Here is a 21,825-nt window from a genome sequence, read left to right as displayed (position 1 = left end):
CAATCTTTTGCTCTCCTCTCTCTATATATAGATAATAGCAAGCCAAAAGAGACTTGTAGAGAGAAGCATGTTGAAATCAAGAAACATGGGCAAAAGCAAACAAGAGAAGAAGTCACAAGAAGTGAAGTACCTTGGAGTAAGGAGGCGTCCATGGGGAAGATATGCAGCTGAAATCAGAAACCCTTTCACAAAAGAGAGACATTGGCTTGGAACGTTTGATACAGCTGAAGAAGCTGCTTTGGCTTATGATGTTGCTGCTCGTTCCATCAGTGGCTCTCTAGCCAAAACCAACTTCTTCTACACTGATAACATCTCTTTACAACCACAACCACAACAGTTCTTACAGTCATCATCAGACAAAGCTTTTTTTGCTAACCCTGTTGCCTCTTTGGAACCTAATATGAGTTTGGGATCTTCTAGTTTCTGTTTTCAGCAAGAAAACAACCATTTTCTTTCTTCTAATCTCACTAACAGTTTCTCACATTGTTATGATGATGATGATCATGTTGGTAAAAGCAAAGAGATTTCATTACCTTCTTTGCCTAATGATATGTCAAGCAGTTTATTTAGTCGTCAGGACAAAACAGAGGAAGATGGCAATGCAGACAAGATGAAGCTTGGCTCTGTTCTCACCGATGAAGCTCATTGCTTTGAGTATGACTTTCTCTTAAGCGGCATGCCACTTTCTCTTCTCAGTGATTATAATGAAGATCTTCCTCAGATTAATGGATCTTCTTCATCTTTTATCTGATTCTATTATGTAATCTAAAAAGTGTTGCAGTGTTATGAACTTAACCAAAGGGATGTAACATGTTTGAATAAAGTTTATTACTATAAAATTGTAGATCACAAATACATAAACTCGGGAACTACAATTCTACATTCCGAATAATATAATAGAAAAATGAAGCAGACATCAAAAGTTGAGTCATCTTCACTTCCAGTTATTGGCAACAATGTCAGCCAAATCAACAACTCTCTGAGAGTAGCCCCATTCATTATCATACCAAGCAATCACTTTAACCATATCATCTCCCATAACCATCGTTAGAGAAGAATCAATGGTGGAAGACACATCAGAGCACCTGAAGTCAACAGAGACAAGAGGCTCATCGCAGACATCGAGTATACCTTTAAGCTCGTTCGCAGCTGCATCCCTGAAAGCAGCGTTGACTTCCTCAGCAAAAGTCTTCTTGGAGACTTGCACAACTAAGTCAACCACCGAGACGTTGGGAGTTGGCACACGCAATGCGATGCCGTTGAGCTTTCCTTTGAGGTTAGGGAGCACGAGGGCCACGGCCTTGGCTGCTCCTGTTGATGTTGGAACGATGTTTAAAGCAGCTGCTCTTGCTCTCCTTAGATCACGGTGGCTTGCATCTAGAAGCCTCTGGTCACCAGTGTATGAGTGAGTGGTTGTCATTGTGCCCTTGATGATCCCTACCATGTTAAACACATCACAACAATGATCAGCATTTTTACACATCTAAAAGTGACTCATGAGTTCACATAAGCTTTTGGTTCGGTTTCGTTTCTTTCGGTTTGGCTATTTCGGTTCTCTCGTTCGGGGAAAATTATAGGAACCGGCTAGTATCCGATAAAATTTGGGTTTTAGTTCGGTTTGGGTTTGGTTTCCAGAAATATACGAACCACTCGGTTATTTGTGAACTTAGGTTCGGTTTCAGATATATTTTTCTGGTTCACTTCGGTTCCGGTTCGGTTTTCAATTCTCGGTTTATATTCTCAGGCCTAAGTTCACACTACAATATACTGGTTGTATGAGATGCTTACCGAATTTCTGGTCAAGAACCTTGACGAATGGAGCGAGGCAGTTAGTAGTACAAGAGGCGTTGCTGATGATGGTATCTTCATGGCTGTATAGTTCAGCATTGACACCACAAACATAAGTTGGGATATCTCCTTTACCAGGTGCAGTAATAAGAACCTTCTTGGCTCCAGCTTGAATGTGCTTTCCAGCACCTTCTCTGTCCACAAACACTCCGGTTCCTTCGATCACAAGGTCAATACCTAGTTCCCTGAAACACCATCACAAAATTTTAAGATCAGTTTGAAAGAATGATACAATCTTTAAGCGTGTGTGTGTGTTTTAACTTTACCCCCAGGGGAGATTAGATGGGTTACGATCAGATACGATCTTGATGATCTTTCCATCAACAGAGAGAGCAGAGTCTCCTGAAGGCTTGACGTCAGCATCAAAGATTCCAAGGGTTGAGTCGTATTTGAGGAGATGGGATGCTTGTTTGACACCACCAGTGTCGTTGATGGCAATGACATCAAGAGGAGAGTCTTTACGACCATGCCAGCATCTCAAGAAGTTCCTGCCGATCCTACCGAATCCATTGATGGCTACCTTTAGCTTGGCCTCGGTCACTCCTTTCCTGTATCCACCATTGCTTCCCATCTACAACACATAAACAAAAAACAAAGTGTATTGGCTGATCATGGCATGCACGCTTGTTCTTGATAAGATATATAACACAGAAGCAATAGAAAGGAAAGGAACTCACTGCAGAAGTCTGGAAACTGACAAAGGAAACAAACTCATCGGAGGAAGACTTCTTGCCGAAGGGAAGAGCAGAGGAGTTTCGAAGTCCTGAGAACTCAGAGAAGCCCTGTAAAGCAAAGACATGAGAATATTAGATGATGATGATGATGATAAAACATTCGATTATGAGGAAGGACAATGAGACAAAACCTGAAGAGATGGTTTGGTGACAGAGAAAGTAGCCGAAGCCATGGCAACCAGAGAGAAGTTGTGTATAACGTAACAGCAGAAAAAGTGAGGACAGAAAGCAATGTTGGAGCAAGAGATTAGTAATATAGGAAAGAGAATTGCTGAGCTGGAGGCAAAGAAGATGAGATTCTGGATAGCTTTGTCATTCGTTTGTATGGTTGTGATTTACCACTCTCTTCCCTCTTCACATTTATTATTCACTGATCTTTTTCTTCTCAGTTGGGCTTCACAAGTGGGCTTCTCCATCATGTGGTCAGCATTTGCACAGTTATATGCCTTGTTCTAATCTTCCCACATACTTACCGTCTTAGGACCATTGAAAAGTCAAAACTAGATTTTCTGACACATTTTTGCTGCAGATAAAAATCACTCTTTTTTGTGCAAACAAATCACTGACTCGTTATAGTAGTTAGAGCTTTCATGTAATGTGAAGCCAGTTACAAAGATAACCATACAAACCAATGACTTTTCAATGTACAGACTTGACAGATTACACCACTGGAAGTGATGCTTCTACAGTCTACACAGCCTACTTGCATGTCTATGTGAGATTGTTTCACAGTACTTTTTGGCGCAGTGACTCTATATAAAGCCATTCCAAGACACGCAGGAGAACCTTATGGAATGAGATGTGTGTAGTTAACTCTAGCTCTCCATAGGACTAATCAAATACATAACAATATTGTATGGGACAAAGGATCATCCCTTCTTATCAATCATACATCAATTATTCAACAATAACCAACACAAGCTTTGCATATTAAACGAGACCACCAAGATTCATTAATACGATTCAAGAAACAGTCACAGCAAGCTTTACATCATGATCATAGTAACATAACAAGAAGCAAGCATTCGACAGAAAATGAGGTACCCACTAATAAAAAAAAAAAGATCAAACCCTGAGAATCTGCAGCTTCGTCGAGAAAGCGATAGCAACCCAATCAGGCTGAGAAGACGACCACTGAAGCTGCTCAATCTCAGCACCAGCAGTGTACGCAAGAATCGGATCAAGCCCACCTTCAACCTGCTGCCCCATCGACGAAATATCCCAAATCAAAGCCTGAGAATCATCCCCCGCGGTACAGATATGAGACGAGCTATGAGGAGCCCAAGCGATAGCATTAACACTAGCCTGATGCCTCTGAAGCTCCACAACGGGAAGCGCTGGGAAACGAATGTCGAGCACAACAACCTTAGCACTGTCCATGATGATAGTCGCCATGTACCTAGGATCCTGCTTGTTCCAACCGAGACGAACCAAAGGAGTATCAGGCTCAGAGCTCTCGTAGATAATCGTCGAATGCTCCTTATCACGAAGATCGAAAACTCTCACAGATCCATCAGCCGAGACCGACGCGAACACACCAACTCCACCCCAAGCAATGTCCAACACTTCCTTATCGTGAGCTATAAGCTGAGTATCAACCGCCTCGCGATCAATGTCCCAGATCGTGCACGTCGTATCGGTGCTCGAAGTCCCGATCCGTCTCGGCTCAGCTTCGTTCCAGTCGAAGGAGGTTAACGGTCCGCAGAACTCGCTGTTCTTGTTGCTGTTGAGGCACGACTTGAGCTCGACGCGGGAGTGATCGTCGGCGATTCGCCAGAGACGGAGGAAGTCGCTGGAGGTGGCGAGGAGATCGGGGCGCTGGCACTCCTTATCCGGGATGAAGATGGTCTTTGTGGGAGGGTAAGGATGCTCGAAGGCGAGGTTGGGATCGGAGCGGATCTCGCCGTTGGATTCGTCGAGCTGGACGATCTCGACTCGGTTCGGGTACTGCTCGAGGAGGCTGGTGATGGCGAGACGGTACTTTTTGTCGCGGCGGACGCTCCAGTTCATTGCGTAGATCTGCCATGGTGCTTCGTAGGTGTAGATCTCTGATCGTTTCTGCTGCTCATCGGAACCGTCTTGGATCGGGTCGCTGCTCGTTCCCATCGTTGCATCAAGAAACCCTAGAAACCGCCGCTCCTCCGCTCCACCTTCGGGTTCTATCTCACTCTCTCGGGAAGATGGATAATCTTAAATTTTGTTATAATATTATTTAATTCAGTACCTTTTTGTCAAAACGCTGCGTTTCAAACAAAACGTTAACTGTTTAAACCAAAATGTTGTCGTTTTGAGCATGACATTACCTACCTACCTCCTTCCCTCTCCTCACCATAGATTTTCTGGTGGAAAACAGAAACTATTAACCAAAAAAGATGTTAATCCTCAAAAATATGTTTATATTATTCATTCTGATCAGATCAAATCTAATAGAAATGCTTCAGATTTCCTCATGAGGTTTATTTTCCCTCATACTGTACATCAGAAACAGAGCATAAGATGCATTTGCATCATCAAATTCAAAGGCAACAGCAATATAGAAATGAACTTTTAAGTTCAACAATAACAAAAAGAAGAGACTGATTCATATGATGTTTAGATTGGGATCGTTTCGATGAGAATCTGCAAAATCTCTGACTAATCGCTTCAATGCTCGACCGTGTTTCCCTTGCATATGTCCACCTCCTAAACTGTTATTACTTGCAAAGTTGCAGCTTTTGTTCTCAAGGTAATCGATCCCTGCACCTCCCAGAGCTTCTGACCATTCCCTCACTATCTTTTCTGCTTCTCCTTGCTTTAGATACTCGCTCGGAAGTGCCCACACCTGAATACAAAACATACAAAACCATTACAACAAACAAAACAGAGGTGGAGTTCTGTTCTGATGTGATCATTAGAGAGAGAGAAACCGCTGAGTTTAGCCATCCTTGGAGAGACTTCCAACACAATATTTCTTTCCATGAAGTTCTCTCACATAAACTGCAGATTGCAGCTAACTGTTGAAGTATTGTCGAACACTTATGCACCTAAAACACACAGAATCCAAAGGTGAATCAAAGATCACTACATTTTGAGAGATTTTTACTAGAATGATTTTTACCCTTGACATAGCTGCAACTCCAAGTAGAGCATAGACTAGATTAGACAAAAGTCCTTCTCCACAGTGAGACACAACCTGGACAGAGACTACACTGAATGATCCTTCTGATTTGCAATTCACGCTTTCAATCATGGAAGAAAGCGAAACCTCCAAGAAATCTGTACATGTTGTAAATTATGCTTATGAGGTATGGCAAAAGTTAATGACATGTTTTCGATTGTAAACCACTGCACACTTACCTGACAAGTAAGACAGTGCAGCTAAAGCAGCACCTCGGTGCATAGCTGTACAACTAATAGCCGCTTTTTGGAAAGAAATTTCAAGAAGTGTTCCAGAATTACCCAACAGTTCCTGTTTCAATCAAAAGAAAATATAACCAAAACCTTCACCACAAGATGAAAAAGAAATTTTATACTTTAACGAGCAAAAGGAATGGATGCAACACCTTGTGACAACCGCGGATTAATGCTGATGCGAAATTCACATATGCTTCCACCAAATCGGGTTCTTGGTCGCATATATATGACGAGTTTATTCCCATCAGTGATGATGCTTGAGTAAATCTCTCAAACGTAGTGATAAACAAGGAACCGTATTCTTCCTTGTGACAAAATTCTTCAGCGATTACACAGCCTGTGATAACAAGTGTGCGGAAAGGCAATAACTAACCTCGAGTATAATGTATTTAAGCTAGCAAATAAAAATTGCATCTCAAGAGATTTTTCACCAACAGTGGAGCATGTATCTTAATTAAGAAACCTCACCTGTTCTTATGTAACATTCTTGGCTTTGAAATGACAGAAAATTTCTCGATAGACACTCCAATACACTAGGAAGTAGCAGCATAAAGTGCTCGCCTGTATATAAATGCAAATTTAAGGAGTTAAAATGTTAGTGAAACCAACTATCCATAATACAAGATATAATTGTTTTCTGAGAAATTATTCACTACTGCAAAGGATGCTTTTAAATGGAGAAGTGTTGCAGGCTTCTAAAGGCATAACAAGACGAATGTAACGAAATAGAGTAAGGAGACAAGAAGACTGAAACCTGACGACTGAACTGCCACTGAAAGAGCACGGCATGCTGCAGCAGCCAAACTTCCACTCTCCATGTGTTCAGACCTAAATAGCTTCTCCAATATGGGCCAGAAGACAGTCAACAAAGAAAGAATTGGACCGTCCGCCACAGGGACAGATGACAGAGACGTCGCAAGGTGACTTAGTACAGTTCCAATCCTGAATCATTGAACAAGTGAAGAGTAAAGTCATCCATCTTATAATCTTATCAGGTTTTGTATACCTAATAAAAAAACGTACAGAGTGCAACTGCAACCTATTAATTATAATATGCAATGAAAACATATGGCAACGTGTTCAAAAAAGCAGACCTGTAAAGACCTCTTGTAACAGAGCTCAACATCCGTGTGTAAGTGGCTGGATTTTGTCTAACAGAAGACTCAACGTCATCATCTACCTAAAATCATATATGTATTAGTCCAAATTCTATTTCAGAGGTGCATCAGTTACTTGTACAGCAAAAAAAAAAGAATGATCAAGAACCTTGAAGAATAACTCTTAAGTGAACAATATAAAACACTTACAAGTGTTGAGAGAACTCCATAACTTGACGAAAGCAATTGAGTTAATAATTTATTTTGTAGCTCTTTGTTAGCAACAGAGCCAAGAATCACAGTGATAGCGCTAATGACTTCTTCTTCATCTTCCAACGCCAAATTCCACTGCTCCAAACACTAAGAAAGGTAACAGTACAATGATTCAGAAAACAAGATATAAGCATAAGAGTAACTTGAAGCTTGTGTTAGAAGTCACTGGAAGGGGTGCATTAAGCTGATACCTCTCCTATCCACATTAAGATGTCTAAATTTGATGTTTCCTGGATTACAGCTGGTGCATCTTCACAAATTTTGCGCAGAGCAGAGGCACAAGCATGTGTACAAATAGGTTCAGAAATCCCTCCTGCAAGAAATAATCTGAAAGCACAAAAACCATGCACTATTTAGATTATCCGACCAACTGATGTTTATAGGATATTAACATACACGTCTCCTTACAGGAGACTGAAAATACCAATTCGAAAAGGAAAATAAATATAAACATTTATAACTGTCACTGGATTATGTTGAACGGTCACTGAAGTAAGTAGACTTACAGCAAGGGTCTAGCATTACTTGGAGAAACAGAGATCCATCTTGAAAAGGAGCCAACAACATCTGCCAGTGATCTGTATACCTAAAAGTTGATTATGGTCAATTGTTGATTTTGCATTTAAAGTACAAGAGGATTATTCGCAAGCCAGATCAATGACATACAACACATAAAAATCCCTTGAGTTCGCTGGATGGCCTGATAGAGAATGCAGAAACCAATTGCGCGATCAATGAAAAATCAAACGCCTCTCCTTCTTGCAAGATAATTTCAGAAACCTGACACGGAAGAATTATTAGTAAAGACAGGGTTAAACAAATACAAATTGCAACTCCTAAAACCAGGAACGCAAAATGAAGCAACTTGATTAGAAAAGGTCAGGTGTACTCACCGCATTAAGAGCAAACAACTTTGCCTCAATCTCTCTCAATGGCATCGAAACATCTGAAGAAGGGAGGCCACCAAAAAACAACTACAGGTATATCGGCAAGAAAAGGTTTAAACTAACAGAATACTTTGTCACAGAACATGAAAGAGCAAAAACTACTTATCAAGCAACCATCTAACTGAAGTAATACAAGACACCAGAGTAGTGCTGTTCTGTTTGATACAAGTAAAATAATAATCTCAAGACTCAGCGTTATACAGAGCATGGTTCACTAATAGAAAGTGAATAAATCCCATGAGAATTGATCTGATACGGAATAAATAGGGAAAGGTGTTTTCACCGTGACACAGTACAACAGAAGAAAAAAAACTGTCTGATTCGTAATACAAATTAGTCATGTAGCAAATACTGAATTTCATTAACTAATGAATTTTGAATTGTGAAGTCAGGGCCCACCTTACTCACAAATGTTGTAGGATGAATTAGCTGACAAATATCTACCAAGAGCTCAAGGAGATTATTTCTAAAATGCAACAGGCCATCAGGCAGATCAAGACCTGGACTCTCATCACCGGAGGTAAACTCATCAACCTGAAGATAGATTGCTAACCAAATTTAGAAGCACAAAAGAACACTATCAGTACAATAAATAAAGTAGTTGTTTGATAACTTGTGACTTGTGAATATTCAGAAAATGGCAAACTAAAAATCAAATATTACGTTGATACAGTGAGATTGGTTTTTCCCAATGTATCGCTAGTGCTGCCACTAGTATGATAGCTTAAATACACTTACAAAACTGAAATAGACATTTAACTTGAGAAAGTTTCCAAGATGTAACCTGAGCGCGCAGTACGAGGGCATCAACTAAAGCTGAGAAAACTGGTAAGAATATATCTTTCACATGGTTTCTGTCATTCTGTCTGTTTCCACCTAGGCTAAGTATATATGTTGCAAACGTTGACCTATGATAAGAAAGGAGAAAAAAAAATATGAGCTCAAATGCCAGAAGGAATCTCTATGATAGGAGGATGGAAAGAAAACATTAAGTTCACATGGTTGTAAAGGAGCATAATAAGAAAGAAACAAAAATACTACCAAAATTGTACAGTCGAGTCTGCAATTTCCCAGTCTTCACTTGGAAATGACACACAGCTGAAAAGTAATTTATGGACAGTGAACAGGAATAATATGTAAGATATTAATGGGAACCGAAAAAACAAGCCATGTTTGGAGAAGATACTGAGAAAATCAGCTTGAAATTGCACCAAATGTGTAAATATTTACATTTTACAGTGTCAAACGATTAAGGCCTGGAAAGTTCCAAATGTCATTTATTGCATTTGCTTATCATGTGCAAAAAATGTAAAAATTTAAACATTCAGTTTTTCATAAAATACTTTTATGCAATGTAAAGGCAAACCGAAGAGAAATCATCCATTTTCGCTTAGTGTTTGCAACAAACAACGGAGAATTGGTTAAAATGTTAAAGCGCATTTTTCATAATAGGTGCTTATTTAGAAAACAAAGACGCAAACAGTAAATTCCTTATATTCACCTCAAAAGTGCATCAGTCAGAACAAGTGCTTCAGGACTTGCTTCAACGATCAAGCAGGGTGCCTATAACATATTGCACAAACCCACATGAGTCTCACAAAAAGAAAATAAAATGAAGAGTAATAACGTCCCAACACTGGAAGCATACCCATGAGAGGATAAAATAAAATTGGAACTTACAGCCTGTCCGATCTCAGACATCAAGCAAGCCAGGCCAGAGACAACTTGTGGATCAGCATTTATCAGAGCCGGTTTTAGAAGTGTATCTCTGAGCAACTGTACTTTGTACAATAAAACCCGAGGAAGATCCTGCAAGAAGGAAACGAATCATCGCTATCAAATCCAAAAGCAGATACACTTTGTGCTATTGAACAATATCAGGTAATATGTTGATGTTAACCCTACGCAACAACATTGCCATTACGTATGTGAACCGGATAAGACCAGCGGACAAAAATGAAAAGATACCAATAAAATGTTATTCAAACATACCTCATGCCGAGTCACAAGTTCAACAAGCACCTCAATGGCGAGATCAAAAGTAGTACCCTACGGAACACAGAGCGGAGAAATCAAAACCAAAGGCACTTTGTAGAAAAGAGACAGTAACTTAAACTACACCAGTAATGAAACTCACCTGTAGAGCATTGAAGACATAGTTAAGAAGGGGATGTGATGGCACTGCGCCTTGTGGAATCTCAGAGAAACATCCAGCACGGACCTAATGATAACGAGTAAAGACATTAAATTCAAACCCAAAAAAGAAAGATCACCACAACACAATTGCACATGAAACACAAACCAACATACCCAACTAAGTAAGCAACGGAGAATTTTCCGGTTGGCGTGCTGCGGGTAAAGAGGGGAAGCAAATTGCTTCTCAGACTGCTGGAGTAAGAAGTCGAGAACCATGGAAGTATGCGAGAGCAACTGTTACAAAGCAAAACGCCAGGTAAGTACAAAAAAACATAGAAAGGAAATTGATAAAATGAGCAACCTCTTGACGAAGATCAGACTGATGAGAAACATGGCGAGAGTCAGATATCTCTTCAGGAAGAACAGTGAGAAGCTCAAGCAAGACGACATTGCCATCATCATGAGCCTGAAGACTCTGAAGCGCGAACATAAGCTTATCAAAGGGCTTCGAGTAAGGATCCGCGTGGAGAAGAAGCGCCGAGAGAGCTAAACATATCTGCGTCAATAACTGCAAAATCCCCAAAACTCCCAACACTGACTCATCACAAAACACACATAAACCCCAAAAAAAATCATTCCTTTCCTACGGATAAAACAAACCTGAGGAACGCCGGAGCTGTATCTCTTGGCGGCTACAAGAAGCGCGTTGAGAAGAGCGTCTTTGGCATTCGATTGGAGATTCGATGCTTCGTTCTGAATCTGAAAACCAACACAGAAGAGGGTGAAAAGGGTTTTCGAGAATCGAGGAGGAGATGTCGAAAGGCGAGACCTTTCGGCGGAGAATCTGGGCGGCGAAGAATTGGAGGTCGAAGAGAGAGACAATCGGAGAAGTGAGGAGAGAGGTGGAGACGTCCCAAGCTTCGGGGGTTTGCTGGAAGTGAACAAGCCATTGATTGGCGGCGACTCTGTTGGAAGAGAGAGGATCGTGATTCAAGACGTGGATTGCTTCTGCTACTTTCCTCTGTAACTCCATTCACTCTAATTGTTCATCCCACTCTCTCTTCTTCCCACTCTGTTCTTACTTTCTTTCTTCAACTAATATTTAATGCTATTTAATTCTATTTTTATTTTCTCAGTATTCGGATTCGATTTGATAATCTATTTAAATTAATTAGAGAGCAAAAAAGAAAAATATATTGGGCTTGTCTTACGTTGAAGGCCCATTAAGCTAAAATTCGGCCTAATTAGTTCAAGACCAAGATGAAAACCTTGAGACTGCGTGCCGTTTTGTGGTTTTCGTCAAGAATATAACCAGAAAAAAAGGATTAAACGAGAGTGAAAATGTTGAACTAATAACGATCATTATGTGCTCTCTCTTTTTTGAAACACATAAATTTTCATTCAATGCAAAGTAGTTAGGCAGCTGCAGTTACATGGAGCTTCTGCACAGACACATGCTTACCAGAAGATGTGGTCATTGTTATCTTTCTTTGCCGAGCACTGGAAAACAGAAGTAAGACATGTGGGTTCTGATTTAGGAAATGGATTATTCCAGTTTCAATTTGGGCAATTTTAGTACCTAAACCAAGACAGCCTATTATGATTCTATAAGAGTGCAATGCAACGTTCAGTAAAATTTCATGTATGGCCTAAAGTTTTGTGCCCATGTCGTTGGTTCTTTGATACAGTCCAATAAGTATCTGTGAGATCATCGGTTCTCTGCGGTGGAGCCTATACCATTTTCATTGTGTCTTCCATTGGCCAACGAACTTAGCTATTTGATTAAATTTTTTTACTATGTTTTTCCACTTCCTGGATATCACACTGATTGCTTTGCACGTTGCAAGATCAGCACATGGAGTCCACGAAACAAAGATCTTAATGGTCAATAATCTTTTGTATATTTCTACAACCATTTATGAATTATAATTGCGTTCTTCTCCGCGTGTTGTTATATTTTATTGTTTAGCCTTACCTAGTCGTGCGACGATACATCAGATACGTCACCTTTTGATTCTATATGATAGTTATACAACACTGAACAGACACACATAATATAATTTACTGTAGAACACTAAGTCAATGGTCTAACTGGTGTAACGCTGTCTTTTACCAGTGTCCAAAAACTCCTACAATAAAAAATCTATAAAGACCTATAAAATCTTGTAATAGTGTCTATACAATTATTGATACATAAGATCGCAAGATCCTCTATCTTCTCTCTTACCTCTGTAGGACTATCATTCTCCATCTTGGTAGGAGAATGGAGAAAGATAACAGTTTCATGGATCCGTTTCTGACCTCGACGGAGGAACTTGACCAGGCAACTCAGAAAGCATTGATGAATTATCTAGGAGTCGGAAGCAGAGCATCTTCTCTTGTCTCATTCTCCTCTACCGCCGTCGATATCCCGCCGATCTCCAACGTCAAAGACTTCGCCAGAGAGTTTAGAATCGAGTCTAAGAAGCTATGGAAGCTAGCCGGCCCGGCCATTTTCACATCGATAGCCCAGTTCTCTCTAGGAGCCATCACTCAGGTTTTCGCCGGACATATTAGCACCATCGCCCTCGCTGCCGTCTCCATTGAGAACTCTGTCATCGCCGGTTTCTCCTTCGGTATCATGGTACGCATGTGAATATTTTGCATATTTAAAAACAAAACAAAAACTATTTATTATTAGGTTAAATACCATTCGATTATTGTAATAGTTTTAGTATATTTGAGCTGTGTTTTTATTTGCATAGATGTAAAATTGATGCCTTACGTATAGACTATACTTTGCAAATTAATTAAATTTCAAATTTATTTTAGAATCTATAGTAGTTATATGAACAAGTTGATGTGTTATTTCATATTGACTATATGAATTGTATGTCATCAAAAATATTAAATTTATAGCATGAACAATATAGTCTCTCATATAATTATTCACAAGCAAAATAAATTAAAATAATACAAAAGTAAGAGAGAAAGTAGATAGAATTTTTTTTGAGAGACTCTCATATTTTTATGAGAAATTCATCATGCATATGTCACTTATATAATGATTCAATTACTATTTTAAAATAAATAAAATGATTATATAATTAGATTTTAATTTTTTTTATTTTTTTTATAAAACTTATATAGTGTTTACCATTGATAATGCTCTTACGTCCATGTATGGTGCAATTGCAAACATGACTAGCTTGGAATGGGAAGCGCGCTGGAAACGTTATGCGGACAAGCGTTTGGAGCAGGAAAAGTATCGCTGCTCGGCGTTTACTTACAACGTTCATGGGTGATTCTAACCGTAACCGCTCTCATCCTTTCTCTTCTCTACATCTTCGCCGCTCCAATCCTAACATTCATAGGCCAAACCGCGGGGATCTCGGCCATGGCCGGAATATTCTCCATCTACATGATCCCACAAATCTTTGCCTACGCCATAAATTTCCCGAGCGCAAAGTTTTTGCAGTCGCAAAGCAAGATCATGGTCATGGCAGCAATCTCTGGTGCGGCTCTTGTGATCCACACGTTGCTCACATGGCTAGTCATGTCTAAGTTTCATTGGGGACTTCCCGGTTTGGCTTTTGTGCTTAACACGTCGTGGTGGTTCATCGTTGTGGCACAAGTAGTGTATATATTTAGTGGTACTTGTGGAGAAGCTTGGTCTGGATTCACGTGGGAGGCTTTTCACAATTTGTGGGGTTTTATCAAATTGTCATTGGCTTCTGCTGTCATGCTTTGGTGAGTTTCAAACCGGTTTTCCCAGTTAATTTGGTCCAGACTTTTTTTTTTTTTTTTTTTGGTTGTAACTGAATTTGGTCCAGACTTGATCCAACCCTTTAATATATATATATTCTTACCTTTGTAGTTTGGAGATTTGGTATTTCATGGCGCTCGTATTATTTGCTGGATATTTGAAGAATGCTGAAGTCTCCGTAGCGGCACTCTCCATATGGTAAAATTTATTATACTCTATACTTGAAAATTAATAAACACGTTTCTTAAACTATATCATTTCTTCATGATATTTAAGGTTTACATGATCTCTTTTTCTATTCATCTATTCAGATTGTCACAAAGATTCTCTAAATAAGAGTAGACCTAACTTGCGTAGTAGTCTATTTGTTTTGTCTTTTGAGGCCAATATAGTTTAATAGTCTAATTAAATATTTCCCACATTTTTAATCTATTTTTTCTGGATTGAATTGACTTACACACGTCTACTCGTTAGTTACGTACTTGTAATATAAGAATTAAACAAAGTAAGAAAATTCGAATTTCACTACTTTCATTACAAAATTTTCTCTAACTATATATTTGTTTACCTTAACGGTGTGTTAAATGAAGCATGAATATTTTGGGATGGGCAGCAATGGTTTCAGTTGGGATAAACGCAGCTGTAAGGTAAAATACTCATGTGAAAATAACTCTTTGCAACTTCAAAACATCCCATAAGTGCCAAGCTAATAAATATGTTTTGGCAGTGTGAGAGTGTCAAATGAGCTTGGAGCTAGCCACCCAAGAGCGGCCAAGTTCTCTCTAGTTGTTGCCGTGATATTATCGTCAGTAATGGGAATGGCTATAGCCGCGGTCCTACTCATCTTCCGAGACGAGTACCCGGTATTGTTTGTGGAAGATGAAGTTGTTAGGAATGTGGTTAGAGAACTCACACCAATGCTTGCCTTCTGCATTGTCATCAACAATGTTCAACCTGTATTGTCTGGTAATACTCATCAAAATCTCTCATTCGGACTCCTAGTATTTTTTTTATTGAACTCTAATACTGCGCGAATGTACATAAAACTTGTAACTCAATAGCAATACTAATTGGATACAAGTGAAATGGTTTATTGCATTTATATGATATTATATATATGGAGTTCAAATTTTATCGGATGTGACATTATTATAGTAAATAAAACTTGGTTATGTAGGAGTGGCTGTGGGAGCAGGATGGCAAGCGGTTGTTGCGTATGTGAACATAGCTTGCTATTACTTATTTGGAGTCCCATTTGGTCTATTGTTGGGATTTAAGCTTGAATATGGAGTGATGGTAATGGAAATTTCACATCCTTTCTAAAACCTTTTTTATAAATGGGACGAAAGACCAGAGTTTTTTTATTTTACGGAAATATATATTAATCAGGGAATCTGGTGGGGGATGATGACGGGAACATTTGTTCAATCGATAGTTTTGACTTGGATGATCTGCAAAACCAATTGGGACAAAGAGGTGAAGAACCAAAACACTTACTAGAGTTAGTAGACAAGAAATTACTCACTGAATATTTGTTCTAATCCGTTGAGCGATATGTTTGTAGGCTGCAATGGCAGAAGAGAGGATAAGAGAATGGGGAGGATCAGAAGAGAAAGAGAATCTTTTGAACTAACAAGAGTGTTTTACTTTAAGACATTTTACTGTCCGAACCATTATGAATTTTGATTCTCTTTCTAAACATCTTTGACTTATTATACTGACAAAATATGTCAGTCTTTTCAGCAATAAACATTTTGAATTTTGACAATTGGTATATATCTTTAAGAAAAATGAGCAAAGCACGTGAACTACTAATCAAGGAACCTGGTTGATGAATAGATTCACACATCCCAAGACCCGATCAAATCTAGTTGATCCATTTAGTAGAATCAATTAAGATAGTGTGACAGTCTCAGGTATGCATGTCAATATTTCATAAACCCTAGGTTTATTACGAGGAAGAATCTCATCGTCTTAACAAGATATGATTTAACCAGGCCAGCCCGGTGGTGATTAACTTGAGGAAAAAGTCCAATACGGTGAAGCTACTAGGATTCGAGTCTCGGCTACTGAAAGATTAACATTTCGGCATTGCCAGGAACATAAAACTAACACATGGGCTGAAAACGTAGATTGTTAACATGTGGCTAGTTTGGACCCATTTTTGTGGAGACCGGAATATTCATGTATAATTAAAAAAAGAAAGAAATAATTCACTAAGATTGGTCTTATTTTATTCAACCGTGATTTGCATATACGGGATCTGATTAGCAAATGCATGTTTAGTATTTTACCGCAAGGTTTATATAAAAAAAAGATTTGTATTCATGTGATAATAAAGATTTTGTGTCTAGTTTAACATCATATTATATATAATTAAGCTTAACAATTATATTCACAATTGCATTTCGAGTTCTTAATGTTATCTCCGAGACAAAGGCCAGTCCCCTTGTACTTCTGAATACAAAGTGGTTGGCATTCTTGAAAAGTGCATGGCTTGCTTAGGTTCAACACCACACTGCACCTTCTTATATCCGCTCCATCTGCACTTGGCAAAGCCAAAAATGCTAAAAACAAACAAACATGTTAAAAGAGCTTACAAATGTAATTTAAGTATACTTTTTAACAACAGATAAATAACTTAAGCATATATTATAATATAAACGAACAAGCATATATTATTTAAATATGTTTAGTTGAAAGGTATCTACACCTACAATTATAAATATATGTCTGATAGATGTTAAGTGATCTTTGTAAAATCTAATCAACTGACTAATTTGTTTTATAGCAGTGTTTATTGTAAAACAAACTTTGCTTAAATGATTTAGACGCATCAATTTCAAGAATTAGTATATGATGCTTGTATAGTTCCTTGTTCAATGAAATACAAGCCGTGCAAAATCTTACCAGATAGAACAAGCATGGAGATGAACAGACAAGAACAAACTAATTTTGCCATGATTTATGAAAAAAAAAAAGAAGAAGAGGGTTGTGTTAATACAGTGATTATTTGATTGCAGAAATTTTTGATTTTGAAAATGGGATAGAGAAAGAGCATTTTATACTGATTAGAGAAACATAGAGAGAAACTCTTTCCAGGAAACATATATGAAAAACTATAAGTGAAGAAAATCTTAATAATTTATTTACATAGCCAGTACAGTAAAAATCATACATAGTTATAAAATCTAGTACTAAATTCTGAAGTTTTTTTTTCAAAAATCTTGATTGAATAACAAAATGGTTTTTGAAAAATAAAAAAACTAAAAACAGAAAAGTATTTTATTAACCACAAACAAACAAAGCCTAAAATTTACCAGTTTGTTATGCTTTAGATATTTTACTTTATGTGAATTTCATAAAGAAATAAAAATCCATTCACTTCCTTTCACTATTTCTTACTTTTTTTTGTGTACTTGCATTTTGCAAAAAAAAAAATCATTTCACTGAAATTATATTCTGATTTAAATATCATTTCTAAACCTGGATCGAGCAGGGTTTTAAATCAAATTTGATATATTAGAAGATCTGCAGATGATAACTATAAACCAATATTGCTCAAACGTCTCTCATACGATCACCACCACTTCCAGGAAACACAATCCTAGCTCTTTTATCAGCTTAATCAATTTCGTCGTTTGTATAAAATGTACATATGAACTATCCAATCATATCTGGGCACGTGGTAGTTTAACTACAAAATTAATGATGTGGCATGATTTATGTGAGCTTACTCCCACTTTCGTCGTTTGTATAAAATGTACATATGAATTAAATTCATTTATATTCTAGCAAATTTGTTTTGATGTAAAGGTTATTAGAAGTTGACGACAGAAACTAAAGCTTTTATAAATTTTTATTTTTATCTCTATCAGTTCTGCCCTCTACTTGTACGTTTTTTTATCTGAGAGTTACAAAATGTTCATCCAATCTGCGTAATTTAAGTTCTATTTTCATCAAAAACATAAATGTGAATAAAATTGATAAATATATAATTAAAAAATTAACAATCATAATATCTAAGTGTGTGTGATAGAACAATTATTTGTCAATTTCAAATAAAAATATAATAAATATTAAAACTGAAAACATCAAATAATATATAAAATTACTTTTGGTGTAATATTTGGTATCATAGTTAGAGATGACAAAAATATTTTGACACCAAAATATCAAATTGGTGTAATTTTAACACCAAATTTAATGTCATGGTTACATATGCCCTAAAGATAAAGAACAGGAACTCCAAATCCAAAAAAAAAATAACTTTCGAAGAAAATCAACGTCCAAACAGTGATCCATAGATTCTTATTATTGATTCTTAAGAAGAAAAGATTCTGGTTTCAAATAAAACAGAAACTACTACTTCTGCTGGAATTCTTTAGGGCTTGATAAAACCTTATGATTTACTAATGCTGTAAATACAAAGTCCATGCATAATCACAACTTACAAGTATTCAGAATAATGAATAAGAAATTTCCAAATTTCAGTAATAATTTTCTCACTGAACATTTTTTCTCTAATTATTTGCTAACCTTAATGGTAAAAATGTGTAAAAATGTAGCATGAACATTTTATTTACTACATTCTTTTACAAAAATAAGCGGCCCAATTGTTTTATTTTATATCAGGGCCGGCCCAGTTGACCAAATAATAATACAGAAAATAAAGATTATCAATCTAAATGTCACAGTCAGTTACACACTCTTTCGTCTTTCTTCATTAGACTTTAGTTAGATCCCAAACACATTACAGGTTTCATATTCTTTTCCACAAAAGTCTCAATCTTCTTTATTTTGACATCATCCTTAATCCCTCTTTTGGTCTAAAGGTTTTGTATATAACAACAACACTACTCTCTCCTCTGCGAAATCAACACACAAAGATGGATCACGATCTCGAGATCTTCCCCTTACTCTCCTACGCCCTCCACCACTCCGATCCCGCTTCCCACGCGCCACCGTCTCTCTCCGTCCAACACTCCCTCGCCAATCGCTACCCTCTTCTCACAAACCCTCACGTCATCTCCACGCTGATCGAATCAATCCCCAGCACCATCACGCAGACCCTCCACGTCTTCGCCTCGCTAGGCCCCCGCCCCGATCCTTCGTCCGTCTCCTCCGCTCGTGCCAAGATCGCTCAGATCCGAGAGACTGATCCATCCTCGTTGTCTCCCGAGGATGCTGCCAAGGAGGAGCAGATCTACGTTACGGTTGTGAAGTTGGAGGAAGTTCACGAAGGGTAACTAACTATTAGATTAGTGTATACCGGTTTATTATGGTTAAGAGATAACCAACTGGTTTAGAACATTGTAACAAACTTTAATTAATACATTGATTATTATATTCTGTTCAAATAGGTACGAGAAGCAGCTTAGGGGTTTGGAGGAGAAGCTGAGTGAGGTTTATGCCTCGGCGGTTGAGTCGTTGGACGGTGGCGATGAAGTGAACGAGGAGGTTCTTGAGATTCTCGATGGTGGAGGAGTTGAGAGGATCGATCTCTCTGATCGTCGGCTTAAGCTTCTCCCTGAAGCTTTAGGGAATAACGTCTCTTTGGTTTCTTTGAATCTCTCTCGCAACGATCTCAAGGTAAAAGCACCAATCTTTCGATTGATACTGTTTGCTCGAACGTTATTACTTAGTAAAGAACGAAACTTTCGATGCCAAAGTTTACTTCTGATGAGTGTTTATGTGATCAATGAGCTAAGCATGCCAAGATCTTGATGATTAGTTTTGTTATGTAAAGCACGAAACTTTAGGTTTTAGATTTAGCTTTATGAATCTTGGTGGTTATTGTGAACGATGAGCTAAAGCACGACGAGATCTTGTTAAACTTTTTGCAGTTACTACCTGATACAATCTCAGGGCTTGAGAAGCTAGAGGAGCTTGATGTATCTTCAAACCTTCTCGAGTCTCTTCCCGACTCTTTCGGACTGTTACTTAACCTGAGGGTCTTAAACGTATCCGGGAACAAGCTAACTTATCTCCCGGAGAGCATAACTCAGTGCAGGTTCTGTGATTATAATACGTTTTGTTTCCTTTAGTCTGATGCTGAAGAGAGTTGTTTTTCTTTTGTGATTAGGTCACTAGTGGAGTTAGACGCGAGCTTCAACAACTTGGCTTCTCTCCCTGCAAACATTGGATACGGGCTACTCAACCTCGAAAGGCTATCGATCCATCTGAACAAACTCCGTTATTTCCCTAACTCCATATGCGAGATGCGTTCGCTAAGGTATCTAGACGCGCACATGAACGAGATCCACGGCCTTCCGATAGCTATAGGGAGACTCACGAGCCTCGAAGTCTTGAACTTGAGCAGCAACTTCAGCGACTTGACTGAGCTACCCGACACCATCTCTGATTTAGCTAACCTCAAGGAGTTGGACGTCAGCAACAACCAGATCAGAGTCTTGCCGGACTCGTTTTTCAGGTTGGAGAAGCTGGAGAAGCTGAACTTGGACCAGAACCCGTTGGAGTTCCCTCCGCAAGAGATGGTTAACCAAGGCGCTGAAGGTGTGAGAGAGTATATGAGGAAGAGATGGGAGGAGATGGCTGAGGAAGAGCAACTGAGGAGTGTGATTGAGGCTGAGAAGCAACAGGGAGGAGTAACGGGTTGGCTTTCGTGGGGAAGCTCCATTGTTAGTAATCTTCTTTCTGGAGGTACTCAGAGTGGTGGAGCTAATAAGCCTAAAGAAGACTCGTATATGGATCAACTGCTCTAAAATTTCTTTGTTGTGTGCTTGAATCTCTTTGATAACTCTTTCTGGTTAATACCATTTTGACTTTTTTTGTAGAAAGAGTTCATAGTTTAAGTCAAGACGGTATACTGTCATATTCTATATGCAAATTGGCCCTCAGTAATCGTTCTTAGGCCCGTTGTCATTGAAGAGTTTTTTTTATTTTAGTCCAATCAAATTTCGGATGACAAAAAAAATTTGAAAACAAAACTAAATTATCTGTTATTTTGTTGTCTGTCTTCACGAAGTAGGATTATTCTTTTTAGTATATCACTGAATGTTCTCATTACACCAATGTATCCATCCTTTTTGTTGTTCAACTGTTTTGGTCTTTACAAGTTATCTAATCAACTTTCTTTTCTGGCTTTTATTTTTCCAACAAAGAAAAAATAAAAGCGTATGTGATGGGTTAATTTTAAAAAAATTCCATTGTTCGTTCTAAAGACCCTCGTGGGACAAAAGCTGGCGAAGAACATCTAGTTTTAGAAAAAGGAATGATGAATCTTGGTCACTAGAGTTCCTACATTGATACCACCAATCAATGTTCCAAGAATTGCTAGGTTGTAACTAAGCGATTTATAAAAAACTAACGACTAGGTGGATTATTCGGAGCTTAGACGAAATCTAGGCATTAACAAATTATTGATTTATTATATATATATATATAATATATTATATATCTGTGTGACATATTTTAGTTTTTAAGTTTAATTATGAAATTATTGTGATAAATTATCAAAATTAAGTATACAAAACAAAAAAATTAAACAAATTTATAGATTTATAATAATATTATTATTTAATTTAACATATTTAAAAACTTTAGATCAAGTTAAACTGATTTTAACCAATTTAAAACAGTTTAAACCAACTTAAATCATATAAATCGAATTTTAAGAAAATCATTTTAGA

At 38.0% G+C, this 21,825-nt stretch overlaps 7 protein-coding genes across 9 annotated transcripts; 3 read left to right on the top strand and 4 right to left on the bottom strand.

Moving 5' to 3' along the window:
• Positions 1-3: 3 nt before the first annotated feature.
• On the top strand, positions 4-1,050 carry LOC103843096 (ethylene-responsive transcription factor ERF088). Its single transcript, XM_009119799.3, has one exon. It carries the CDS (start codon positions 68-70, stop codon positions 749-751), a length of 684 nt encoding a protein of 227 aa, XP_009118047.1. The 5' UTR covers positions 4-67; the 3' UTR covers positions 752-1,050.
• LOC103843097 (glyceraldehyde-3-phosphate dehydrogenase GAPA2, chloroplastic) lies at positions 812-2,933 on the bottom strand. Of its 2 annotated transcripts, XM_009119800.2 has the most exons (5): positions 2,714-2,933; positions 2,526-2,630; positions 2,115-2,419; positions 1,789-2,033; positions 812-1,437 (listed from the first exon to the last, which is right to left on the bottom strand). In XM_009119800.2, exons 1-5 carry the CDS (start codon positions 2,753-2,755, stop codon positions 935-937), a joined length of 1,200 nt encoding a protein of 399 aa, XP_009118048.2. In that variant the 5' UTR covers positions 2,756-2,933; the 3' UTR covers positions 812-934. The 2 variants fall into 2 exon arrangements, with proteins under 2 accessions (XP_009118048.2, XP_009118049.2); XM_009119801.2 differs by lacking the exons at positions 2,526-2,630; positions 2,714-2,933 and having other exon boundaries at positions 2,111-2,316.
• A 525-nt stretch (positions 2,934-3,458) lies between these two features.
• On the bottom strand, positions 3,459-4,777 carry LOC103843095 (WD repeat-containing protein LWD1). Its single transcript, XM_009119798.3, has one exon. It carries the CDS (start codon positions 4,686-4,688, stop codon positions 3,648-3,650), a length of 1,041 nt encoding a protein of 346 aa, XP_009118046.1. The 5' UTR covers positions 4,689-4,777; the 3' UTR covers positions 3,459-3,647.
• A 164-nt stretch (positions 4,778-4,941) lies between these two features.
• LOC103843094 (transportin MOS14) lies at positions 4,942-11,587 on the bottom strand. Of its 2 annotated transcripts, none has more exons than XM_018654852.2 (24): positions 11,258-11,587; positions 11,089-11,187; positions 10,790-10,996; positions 10,603-10,722; positions 10,430-10,513; positions 10,285-10,341; positions 9,973-10,101; positions 9,794-9,855; positions 9,334-9,390; positions 9,077-9,200; positions 8,692-8,826; positions 8,239-8,319; positions 8,012-8,125; positions 7,852-7,931; positions 7,537-7,672; positions 7,283-7,420; positions 7,070-7,155; positions 6,730-6,917; positions 6,444-6,536; positions 6,125-6,312; positions 5,919-6,030; positions 5,680-5,837; positions 5,489-5,605; positions 4,942-5,403 (listed from the first exon to the last, which is right to left on the bottom strand). In XM_018654852.2, the coding sequence occupies exons 1-24, from the start codon at positions 11,459-11,461 to the stop codon at positions 5,164-5,166; spliced, it is 3,009 nt and encodes a 1,002-aa protein (XP_018510368.2). In that variant the 5' UTR covers positions 11,462-11,587; the 3' UTR covers positions 4,942-5,163. The 2 variants fall into 2 exon arrangements, with proteins under 2 accessions (XP_018510368.2, XP_009118043.2); XM_009119795.3 differs by having other exon boundaries at positions 7,283-7,432; positions 11,258-11,584.
• Positions 11,588-12,643: 1,056 nt separating this feature from the next.
• Positions 12,644-17,143, top strand: LOC103843092 (protein DETOXIFICATION 31). The gene is made up of 8 exons (XM_009119793.3): positions 12,644-13,051; positions 13,616-14,157; positions 14,285-14,371; positions 14,764-14,820; positions 14,901-15,139; positions 15,351-15,469; positions 15,563-15,649; positions 15,738-17,143. The coding sequence occupies exons 1-8, from the start codon at positions 12,692-12,694 to the stop codon at positions 15,804-15,806; spliced, it is 1,560 nt and encodes a 519-aa protein (XP_009118041.1). The 5' UTR covers positions 12,644-12,691; the 3' UTR covers positions 15,807-17,143.
• LOC103843093 (defensin-like protein 163) lies at positions 15,811-18,880 on the bottom strand. Its single transcript, XM_009119794.2, has 2 exons — positions 17,084-18,880; positions 15,811-16,740 (listed from the first exon to the last, which is right to left on the bottom strand). Exons 1-2 carry the CDS (start codon positions 17,133-17,135, stop codon positions 16,556-16,558), a joined length of 237 nt encoding a protein of 78 aa, XP_009118042.1. The 5' UTR covers positions 17,136-18,880; the 3' UTR covers positions 15,811-16,555.
• A 7-nt stretch (positions 18,881-18,887) lies between these two features.
• On the top strand, positions 18,888-21,063 carry LOC103843090 (plant intracellular Ras-group-related LRR protein 3). The gene is made up of 4 exons (XM_009119792.3): positions 18,888-19,418; positions 19,537-19,765; positions 20,020-20,186; positions 20,259-21,063. The coding sequence occupies exons 1-4, from the start codon at positions 19,063-19,065 to the stop codon at positions 20,896-20,898; spliced, it is 1,392 nt and encodes a 463-aa protein (XP_009118040.1). The 5' UTR covers positions 18,888-19,062; the 3' UTR covers positions 20,899-21,063.
• The last annotated feature ends 762 nt before the right edge of the window (positions 21,064-21,825 follow it).

This window comes from Brassica rapa, chromosome A09 (assembly GCF_000309985.2).
Source record: "Brassica rapa cultivar Chiifu-401-42 chromosome A09, CAAS_Brap_v3.01, whole genome shotgun sequence".
Taxonomy (NCBI): domain Eukaryota; kingdom Viridiplantae; phylum Streptophyta; class Magnoliopsida; order Brassicales; family Brassicaceae; genus Brassica; species Brassica rapa.
This window is presented reverse-complemented; position numbering and strand designations above follow the sequence as displayed.